This window comes from Diuraphis noxia, unplaced genomic scaffold, assembly GCF_037042655.1.
Source record: "Diuraphis noxia isolate RWA-SAM2 unplaced genomic scaffold, SU_Dnox_SAM2 contig0002, whole genome shotgun sequence".
NCBI lineage: Eukaryota > Metazoa > Arthropoda > Insecta > Hemiptera > Aphididae > Diuraphis > Diuraphis noxia.
Genome location: NW_028301712.1, coordinates 28337764 through 28349769, shown reverse-complemented (window position 1 = coordinate 28349769; position 12006 = coordinate 28337764). Strand labels below are relative to the sequence as shown.

The window sequence follows — 12006 nt, the reverse complement described above, 5'->3', positions numbered from 1 at the left end:
GTATTTTAAGTTTAGTTTGGCAGAGTGGAGTGGTACGGGGTTACCCCGCAAAATGTTCATCCACTACTCCGCTTGTCTAAACTTTAAATACAAATAACTCATAAACTACTCGTCCTAAATTAGATTTTTATGAATCAAAATACTTAGAAAAATATTCTGCTTTGGAATATGAAATTAAAACTCTATGATGTCAATTGTCATTCAAAAAAGTAAAAAACTTAAAAAATGATAAGGATAAAAAATATTTAAAAATATAATTTTTTAATTAAAACGTTGGTTTTTTAACAACTTGAAACCATGAAAAAAAAATATTTTGAAAAAAGTAAATACTTTTCGAGGTAATTAGTGTACCCACTTAAAAGAATCATCCTGTATATGACTAATTATTAACTAGGTATTTGTCAAAAGTTGAATTTTTATACATTCGAATACTAGAAGTATAGAATGATAATAATAATTTAGACATTGTAAAAATATCTAATATCTATTATCCAATAATAAATTGCATATAATTATAGTAGTAAAAAATTGAACAATTCAGTATTTACAATATATGTTATATAATTCTCCATAGTCCATCAAAATATTTTTCTTATTAGGAATCAAATATATACTAATTGTATAGTAATAATTTTTCAAATCATGAGACAAGGATAGTATTATACTATTATGCGGGTGATGTCAAGAAATAGCCAAATAATGTTGACCTCAACTAGGCTGCAATCTATTGTTTGGCAACTTCTTATTACCTAAACATGGCACTGTTTGGGTCAAGCCATAAATCATTTGATGTTATATTTCTATGTATATGATCATTTTTGGGACAACTAAAATAGTGAAATGTACTAGAAATAGTATTTTAAGTCCCAGGGGAGGAGAGTTGCCATCGCCAAGCCATCACAATAAAGTGTTTTCAATAATTAGACATCTTATTGATCTCATGCCAGTCACCTATACACATGAATACTCTAATGCAGTATGCACTGTATGTATAGTTAGTATTGAAATCTCTGGTCGTCAACTATTCATCAATGTTTTTTCAAATGTACTATATGGTAGAATTCATAGATCATGAAGAGTGAAGACTACAGGAGCACAGAATACATTACTATATTATGCTTTATCGTAACTTTCAACTGTAATAATAATTAATATAAAATGTAATGATCTAAGCAGTGAGTAGTGAACCGACTTAAGTGAACAGTGAAACAAATCTTAAATGTTGAAATCTCATTCTTCCTTAAAACTTGCACGGAGAATGGAGATTGCCAGAAAATCTCTGGCAGAGATTTTAAATTTTCTAGAAATTGCCAACAAGTGATAACAGCTAATGCCAAAAATGTCGTGTTATCACATAATAAACCACAGATTAATTCCTTAGAAGCTATGTGATAAACCTTATTATTCGGCGGACCATAATGAGTAGTTTCAGATGGGTAAATAGTAAATACCACTAAGATATTATGATGGATTGGAAATAGTGGAAACGATATTTAGCTGGATAACAATTAGCTACTGCTGGTGACTAGTGTAAATCGTGGCCACAGCATCGTCAGGCCGGATTCGACGTGATCTGCAGACTGCATTTTGCTCGAGGCTCGACAACGCGGGAACCGAAGTTGGCCATTCTGAATCGATCAAGGTTCAAGGAGGATGTAAAAACTTAAAAAGATGGTCGTATGGTTACATCCATGGTGTAGGTAAAACCCACATCGTGGTTGCAATAAGCAAAAAAGTGATTAATCATTGCCGATACGGGGTTACCTTGGGAACATCACCATGCGACTGATGGTTATACAGTGTTCCGCACGTCCAATGTTCCAATGACCAATAGTTGTCCTGCCGTCGTATTGTCGTAATCATTGAGTCTGTCTGTGTAGTTCTTGGCAAGACGTTTCTTAATGTTCATATTTATATTCCTCTATTCTGGGAAATGTAATAAATCATAAATGACTCGATTGATAATGGTCACTAAATAGTAAATAGTCAATACAGTGACAGTCTACTGGTAGTGCTTGTGCGTTCAGCCAGTCGCTAGTTGATACCTCGCGAGTGATCGGATATTTTTACTTCAGTTAAAAACAAATGTTTCTGTTTTTGTTTTAACTTAGTGTATTTCAACTCTTTCATTGATTTCAACTGTCGTAGTGTTTAAATATCTTAAATGGTTGACTTACAACGCAATTCACTGACTTCTGGCAACACGTTTTGATTTGATTTTTTCTCAACGGCTCGCAGTTAGTTACTTATCTCCAAATTGGCTATTTAGTGTTAATTTGGTGTGAACAAACATTATTGACGCTATTTTGAAGATTTTATAGGTTCAAAACACACGAAAATACAATAAATATCTATTATTTATTTATTTTACTTACTATTCAGATTATATTGGTGGAATATCAACTAAATATATTATGGTAAGCTAAATCGTACACAAGTTTAAGTATTATATTAATATAATATCTTCTCATAAATGTTTAAGTTCCTGGTTACTGGGTACTAGTTACTATTGAGTTTAGTATAGGCTAATTGCAGAAAGCTGTCATAATAAAGTGGCTTTTCAGATTTGTGTCATGTTACACATTATCATTTTATGTTGGAAAGATAAGTATTCAGAATATTCTGAAATTTAGTTTTACCTAATGTTTTTAACCATAGTGTTCCAAATCAAACGATGATATAATTATCCGTTAAGAAAATGTCCACGCACTATTTGTTTTCTCTCTGCTCCACGCTCAACATAGACAAAACGCATAAACGCAGAATCATTTTTCCTATGTTTTAAGAGCACGCTACACAACCATTTGTTATTTCCGTCTCACAAGTGCATAACATTGCAAATTTAGGCTCAGAAGATCACGTTTAGCTCCTTTAGTTTAAAAATTAGAGTGAATCGGCCTATTATAAAATTTGATGCTAAGAACATTATCTGTGTTTGCATGTGGGTTTTTTACTATAGATCAATTTTGTAGCAAGTTATGAGTTATGAGTATATAAAAAAATGTAAATTAAAAATGCTCTTAACTCACTTAAAAACTAAGTCATCCTAAAATATCCACATAAAAACCGATAATGTTCTTACCATCAAGTTTCATAATAGGTCAATTTACTCTAATTTGTAAACTAACGGAGCTAAACGTGATTTGTTGAGCGTAAATTTTCTATATTATCCACTTGTAAGATGGCGGAGACAACAACTGATTGTGTAGTATCCACTTAAGTAATCTTAGAGTAAAATCACCTTTTACAAAAAAAATAGAGAATAATATTTTTGAGGCAATGACATCGATTTGTCTAAATATTTTCTTAAAACAATTTAAACGTCATTTAAATTTACAATATTTTTTTTGTTTATTTTGGAAGTCGAATACAAAATGAAATAGCAATAAAATATAATACTGATATGTTATTCCCTCAAAAAATTATACTCTATCTTTTTTGTAAGTTTATTTACATGTTTTTCACAATGTTACCCACTTGTAAGATGAAGACAACAAATATGCGTGTGGCGTCCCCCTAATTTGTTATTATGGTAGTTGCGGGAAGTTTACACAATTTGAATTAATCCAGATGTATTAAATCAAAAATTGAATTTACTCTGGCACCTAAGCTGCGGCTGTCACAATAACCCGGGAAATACAAATCTGAATACTTTGCTAATTATGTTAATTTAATTATTAATGTAGGTATATACTATATATATTAATAAAGTATGTATTTTATATTTACTTTATATAGATACCTAATTTTATTAAGTATAGAATAATAAAACTATTTTTTATTTTAGAATTGATGTTTATGATTCAAAATGTCAATAATCATAAAATCTGAACCTATTAGTGGAGTAGTAGAGTTGTCATCAGATGATGAAGAAACTGTATCAACACTAGCAACCATTGAAATTGAAATTCCTAATACCAGACCTACTGGACGCCCTTCAACACCAGATACACAATGTTCCATTTGTCTCGATGATTTAACGAATAAATGTCATTCAGATACATGTTGGCATTTATTCTGTTTCGAGTGTTTATTACGATGGTCAAATGTAAGTTTAGTTAATTCTTAATATTTATTAATTTTTAAAAATATGTCTATCATATTGTATCAAAAATATCTTAAATAGATATTGACTTAGTATATATAGTTTGTGTTGGAATACTAATCATTTTTTTCTCATTATAATTATGAGGGTTAAGTCATTTTTATTTGTTAAAATATTTATTTTAATTAACATTGATTATTTTCTAGGTAATTTAAATCTGTTTAAAAAGGTTAGGGTAAAAAGACTGAACTTAATAACTTAATTTAATTCACAAAAATGTCATATTTAGTGTCTGAAGTCTTTATTTAGTACAACCCAAAAAAAAACCTCATCTATACTTAATATTATAAAGCTGAAGAGTCAAAAAAGTTTGAACGTGCTAATCTCAGGAACTACTGGTTTGAATTTGAATATTATTTTTTTTTAATTGTTCATTTATTGAGAAAGTCTACAGATTAAGTCGGAACTTAAGAGTTTATAGGAAATTTATGAATTTGTTATTTAAAAAGCCGTAAAATTATTGCTGCGTATCGAAAATTATATGACACAGTGGCACGGCAGGACTAATGTACTGAATGTCTCAAGTTCAAAATAGTTTTAATGGCCCAAATTTTTTGAGCTGTTTTCACATTATTTTTTCTTTTTTGTACTTATTTCTTTTATAGTTATTTTAGTTAGCCTAGAATTAGTCGCGTCTCTGGGAAGGTTTTAATGTATAATATGTTATAATAGTTCACTGGATCAGCTTTAAATAATGTAATAATATTCAATCCGTTAAGAACTATGCCTCAGGGCCAAGAATTTTTCGTGAGAAATTAATTTTGGTGTGGGTATATACGGCTTACCTATAATATAATAAATTTTAAAAATTGTTTCATCTTAATAAAGCTAAAATTTCGAGAAAATATTATGATTGAATATAATTTTAGTCCTGTAAGATTAAGATAGGGTTAATTCACGGAAAGTTTTGAACATGACTAGCTGAGCATTAAACAACAAATTGAACAAACAGTTTGAATTATATATATACAGTAATCCCTCGTTATCCGCGGATTAAAAATCCACAGTTGGGTCGGCGAAATTAAAATAACATTTTATTAATGCATACAATGAAATTGTATCTTTACCCATACTTATAACAGATAAGCTACATAAAGTACATACCTTAAGATGTACGGTTAATTTGTTATATCTTAAAATTGTCCAGTTAACAAACATCAATTACAAATTTTTTCATCCTTCCTAATATATTATGTATGTATAAATAATTAATAAATTATATTAAAAAAATAAATAATCAAATAATTGTAAAAACTATTAACCTTTTTGTGATTTTTAAAATTAAATACAAAATAATAAAAATTCAAAATTGTATGTAAATAAAACTTAACTTCCCGTTTTACATTGCTTTATGGCCTCGTTATCCGCGTTTCCGATATCCGCACAACTTTGCCGGAACCTAACCTCCGCGGATAACAAAGGATTACAGTATATATATATATATATATATATATATATATATATATAGAGAGAGAGAGAGAGAGATAGAGAGAGAAAGAGTTAGTATTTTTAACAGGAAACTAAGTGCATGGGGATCAGCTATCATAATAATGTATTTATATTTATATGATCACAATGTTTGTTTTTTTATATGCTTGTTATTTAGTCTGAAGCAACTTGTCCTTTATGTAAGAAAGGTTTCAAATCTATCCATCATTCATTTAAAGAAAGTAATGTCCATGAAACATATGATGTTCCTTCAATGGGCAGATTACCATCGTAAGAAACACATTATATTATAATTCAATATGATATTATGGTGTTTTTATTTACAATATTATTATTACTATGTTATTTTTCCTAGACCAAGAATATACATAAGACCATTTAGTGAAATGTCAGATGATATAGATAGGTAAAGTATAATTACTAGTAGTTATTTATTATTGGGTTAAGACTATCAAATATCTTTTTACTATTATTTATTTGATATTAAATTTGGAATATAAGTATCAATAATTTATATTATTTTTATTTATTTAAAAATATATTAATCTACTTATTAAAAAAATAACCTTACTCATTTAGAATTAGAGTATATTAGGTGAAACACATGCCGAGTTTGCACATGTATCCCACATACTCATATGCCTCTACCACAAATTCATAATTTATGCATTTGCTAACTAATGTGCTTTTATCCCGTATAAAGTATAGAAACAAATTATTATTTTTTTTAAGCATATTAACCTTCCAGCGGGTGTGCTGTTGTAAATGATACAACAGTTAACAGTTTTTTATTTATTTGTTTATACAACTTTTATTCTATTTTTATCTCATCGGCGGTCATGGGTATTCCTCTATAATGTTATTATCTACGTTTTAGACTACTTTTGAAGGGTTTCAGTTTTTTTAGTTTTTTTATGTAATAATAAGACGTGTTGATTTTTAATAAAACATAATTATAATAGTATTTAAATAAAAACAACTTTGTTAACGTACCTATTGTTTATTTTATTATTAGATATAATAATATGTACAACTATCACAGCATATTAGGACTTATGTAAAATTTACTACGCGCGACTACTCTTGTTTCAAATAATGGCATGCCCACTGGAAGATTAATATGAATGGCCCTAATCACCTTTTTACCCACTTAAGAAAAATCCATGTGTTATGGTTAGACAAAATGTTATTTATAACAAGAAGTCATTATAATATTAGTATTATTAATTATTATGTATAGCTTACTTATGGAAGATTAATTACTCCTAAACACCTCTTAAGTAATTGATATATGTAAAAATACTATTAATATTAAATTTGTCAAAAAATGTAATCAAACAATCAAGAATGTTTATAAAAAACTGTATATTAGTATACATCAATGGTATTCATGAAAAGGTATTAATGTATTGAAATTCCAAATCAAAAAATGTGCAATACAATTTTTAACATGTAATTTAAATATACAGCGTGTCCTGTTAGGATATACTGATTAGCCGTAGAGGGTGACTTGCCACTCGGATAAAAACCAGTTTTTTGCAATTTTATCTAAAAAAAAATATTAAAAATCATGGGATTAATGAAAGTAAAATGTTGAGAAGTCAAAATTTTCAGTAAAATAAGCCTTTGTGTATGTGAATATTATAAAAAATTAAAACAGATTCATTATATTATTCAGAAAATATTGCAATGGGCGAATCCTTGCGGGGAACCTGTATATAAAATTTTAATAATATTAGTATAATTCATGTATGATTTTAAATCCATTGAAATTATAGGGAAAATGTATTGATAAAATATTGCTGCAACACTTTGTAACATAATATTATAAAAGATAATTCAAACCCAACAATATTTTTAAATTATTTGCTCAAATACATAATGCTAAATTTCCCAAATGCCAATAGTCCCTTTTAATAACACTTATATAGGTAGCTGAATGTTATATTGTATATTAAAAATATTTGTTTCTACAAAGTATCCTTGGTACTATTATATAAAAAAAAAATCAAATTACCACAAGCATTTTATATTTTGTCTAGAATGTTCAAAATGAATTTGTTTTTGATATTTTCCGTAGAAACGAGAGAATGAGAAGTATTCTTCAGACTACATATGATGGTAATGGATTGGACTTGAACCACAATAACTCGATTCCATTCATGGAAGAGTTATCTGGGAACTACCCACGTCCTAATTTACAAAGGCCTCTCATTGGTATTTATAATAATTATTTTGATAGAACGCCATCCCTATTATGTGTTGGTTTCATCCAACAAATTTACAATATAGCAAAATATAGGTTTTCAATAATCCATTTCAATATATTGTTTTAAAAGTTATAGTTTTATTTTATTATGCAATAAAAAAGTAAAATATTAATTTATATCATTTCTGAGACATATTGATATTTTAATTTTGAAGCATGTTTTGATCATTTTAAAACATACAAAAAAATAACAGTTTTAAAATGCCTCATAACTTGCTTTTTAATAAAAATTTCAATAAAAGTCTCTGAGATACCTTGCACCTTAACATTAAATTTTAATTTAAGTCAATTTTACTATTTTTTTTTAAAATTAACAGAACATAATGAATGATTATGAACATAAAATGAGCTATATTGTTAATTTGTGAGACACAGGTACAGCCTCTTAATTTATATATTTTAACAATTCCTTTATTTTTCAGGTCAAGGAACAAGAATACGAGTGTATGTCAACTGTATGTGGTCTGAACCATTGCCTGATACAACTGGCCGTTTTAGGGATTGTACCTCAGCTTTCTATCGGTAAAATTAAAAAAAAAAAATTTATTTTATTTTCTAAAAGTATGTCCTATCTGCATATGTTTTCTCTGTCTTACTAATGCTTAATATTACAAAATGTACACCCAGCAATTCCAATTTTGTGTTGTTAGCTTAAATATTGATTAGTGATTGATAGTGATTGACCTATTGTCGACATAATGTAAGAAAATATCCGTGTTCTCTTGTTGATTTTTTCAATATTTTAATTTTTAATTGTGTATTTAACTAATATTTTTTCTACCAATAATTCACATGAAAATTAAAAAATGGTAAAAAATCAACATGACAACAGATAATGTTCTCTTACATTTAAGTTTGATGATAGGTCAATTCGCTTTATAATAAATTTCTGTAAATGCCCTAAAATGTGCTATATAAAAACTATAAATGATTAAAATTACTTTTTTTTTGTAATTAAAATACTCTAAAAGTATTAATCTAGATCAGGGGTTGCCAACCTTCTATCAAGGGCCAAAAATAAATAAAAATTATTCTTTTAATTTGATACAATACATATTTGTATTCTTTCAGAGATAATCCAGCACAAACATATAGACTACATGGATTCATTCTTAGAGATGTGGTTGCAGTAAGGGAAACACTAAGATTAGACAGCCAGTTAGACATGCCAGTTCCAGTTAATATTGATGTTGCTGTGACAAATTTAATAATGCGATCACTTGTAATGTATGATATTAGACATTTACATTTGGTCGGAATCTTAAGCCCTTTTCTAGGTGGCCGTTCTGCACATTTTTGCCATGAACTATATAATTTTGCTAACAGTCCATATGACATAAATGGCTATGATCGCAATGTTCAATATACTCATCAACCATATGATCCTATTGTAATTATAAAATAAACCAACTATTACATATTATGAGTTATTGTTAAATATAAATGTATGTATATTTTTAGCGGGCAAATTTGGAACCATTTCAACCAATCCATGTTGTTGGTGAAACTATTGTATTAGATTCAGATAATGAAGATGTTATAAGGCCGCGTATAATGGACGTTATTGAACTTATTTCTAGTGGTGATGACTCCGATGTTGAATTTCTAAGTCATACCTTCCATCCTATAAATCCACTTGATTCTGCCTCTATTGACGAACCATCTACATCTACTGGAATTCGCGATTCATTAGATCGACCAAACAATAGGTAAGAAAATGTTATTTCAACAATTTTTTATATATTGTCTATATAAAGATATAATTGTATTATTTTTTTCAATTTTTTAGATATAATTTAAGGAGACGAAGAATATTCTCACCAACTATAAATGATTCTTCTAATTTTCAATCTTTCTATGATGGTTTACCTCGAATGTCATGTCCATCTCAAACAAGAGGAGGAAGGCCCATTTTAGATTCTTCATCAGATGATGATGAAGTATTAACTGCTACTCGAGATTCTCGAGCTGCTCATTTAAAATCTAGAAATGTTAATGACAAAAGGAAAAAAAAGACAAAGAAAAATAAAAAGAGAAAGAGAAAAATAAACACTAATGATTCGCGGTCTGAATCCCGCAGTACCAACAGAACTCGTTCATATTCAGGATCATCTTCATCTTCAGGAGAATTGGATGTCACGCCATTTAATAGTTTTATTCTACCTATATAATTCTATTTACTAATATTAATTTTTCAAGAAGAAAAATATTTTATTTGTCTGACTCAGGACCTAATAAAAGATCAACACAATGCCTGAAGTTTTTTTTATTGTTATCACTTCTCCTAAAAATCAGTAACTCATTTAATTCTGTTTTAGTTTTATTAAAAAAAATTGTCATACTAAAGATTTATGAGCAAAAAGTGATAAAATTAATTGTTGTTTAAATATTAAAATAACTTAACTTAAATGTATGTTAATTTATTATACATTATTGTAATTTATAATATATGCATTATGTCATTGCGATATGAATATAATTTTCAATCGAAGTAAACATAAATACACAATTTATGATTTTATTTTACTTTTTAAATTAAACAATGTATGTTTAAGTTTGTATGTCTGATGCCTTAAAATAAAAATAAATGTATGATAATCTTTAACTTATTATGTTATGTATAAAATAGATTTAATCCAAGTATTTTGTATGATAATATAAGACTATTTTCTATTTACAAAATATGGTACTTTTGTTCAAAAGCATTCATTTTACATATTATATTATAATATATTTTTTTATCGAATTTTAATTTAAAACATAGGTACTTACAATGATTATGTACTCAACACTTGCTATTCATACATCGCTGAGTAATTTGCAGACCAAATTTCTCCTGTTTTTTGTGATTTATTGTCATAGAATATCTATCAGGATTTATTCCTGTCAACTGAATCAAATAGTGTATGACTGAACTTATATAGTTTAACTGATAAGTGATTGTAGTATGTGAGATGTATCTATTTGGGGGATCTGTGTCCATTTTTACAGGGTGTAAATATTATAATATTATAATATAATTTTTGTGTGCAAATAATTATTTTTCCTGTTACTCATTTGTAGAAAATAAGTTCTAAAATACATTAGGTACTATTATTCAAGACTATATCTTGGAGGGATTCAAGGTCTATAAAACTTCAAAAAATAATTAATAAAAAACATTTAAAAGGATTTTGTTGTGTCATATTCCTAGTAAAAAAATACAAAATTATTTAATGACTATAATATCATGCATTAGTATTAATGTAGTGATATATTTATTTAGAAAACAAATTAAATAAATATAAATTTTAAGAGAAGATAAAAAGTCAATGTCTGATCACAATCGGTAGGTATAATATTGTATTGTAACATTAAATTTAAAAAAAAGCGGGTAAGTTGTGGATATTGCTCTGCTGTACAGTAGGTTACAAGTGTGTTACTGTAGTGGATGAAATTAAGTTTGAATCCAACGCTATTATAATATTGTATACGAAAAACGATTTTGAGCGGAGACGGTTTATCTGTCTAGGATATACATATTATAGATTGTTTATGTTAATAATACTGGTGCTGTGTTGGCAGCACTGGTATATTTTGTGTCAATTAATAATTTATGTTATACCTTTTTAGTTGTAGTCAGTAATGAATTCAATAATCAATTACCTTTGTGAAGTCATATATACAATTCAAATTAAATACAGTCCGCTTTATATATAGTTAACATAAATTGTTTATGTATCTTTGTTTGGGGCTCATGGACAATTCATCAACATAGATTATTATTACTTATTATTAATACTTATTAAAATATTTGACTTTCCGGTGTTTTTTTTTTTTTTTGATAAAGGTATACAAACTTATGAGGAAACATGAATTAAATTTTCAAATCTTAGATTTAAAAATAAAAATTTTTATGAATTTCTATCTGAGATAATTTGAACATTGCAAGTCAAATTTGAACTTTAAATGCTTATAAAAAAAATTCGTGCCTATGTATTTTTAATATTCTTCAACTACTATTGTATCAATATGTTAGATGTGTTGAATTAAATTTTCAAGCTTTTCTAGCCATCAAATACATTTTTATCGAAATTTATAGGAAAAAAACTAAAAAAGTTGAAAAATTAAAATCTCGGTAAACAAATCAAAATATTTTGAAAATTTTATCAAATGTAGAATATATATATACTATTAAATATTA

The 12006-nt window shown here is 27.4% G+C and overlaps 1 protein-coding gene across 2 annotated transcripts; it reads left to right on the top strand.

Moving 5' to 3' along the window:
• The first annotated feature begins 1826 nt into the window (after positions 1–1826).
• LOC107173962 (Topoisomerase I-interacting protein) lies at positions 1827–10074 on the top strand. Of its 2 annotated transcripts, XM_015524735.2 has the most exons (10): positions 1827–2237; positions 2313–2417; positions 3788–4048; positions 5712–5824; positions 5910–5960; positions 7635–7771; positions 8246–8345; positions 8895–9213; positions 9285–9532; positions 9613–10074. In XM_015524735.2, the coding sequence occupies exons 3-10, from the start codon at positions 3809–3811 to the stop codon at positions 9992–9994; spliced, it is 1590 nt and encodes a 529-aa protein (XP_015380221.1). In that variant the 5' UTR covers positions 1827–2237; positions 2313–2417; positions 3788–3808; the 3' UTR covers positions 9995–10074. The 2 variants fall into 2 exon arrangements, with proteins under 2 accessions (XP_015380221.1, XP_015380220.1); XM_015524734.2 differs by having other exon boundaries at positions 1827–2417.
• Positions 10075–12006: the final 1932 nt, after the last annotated feature.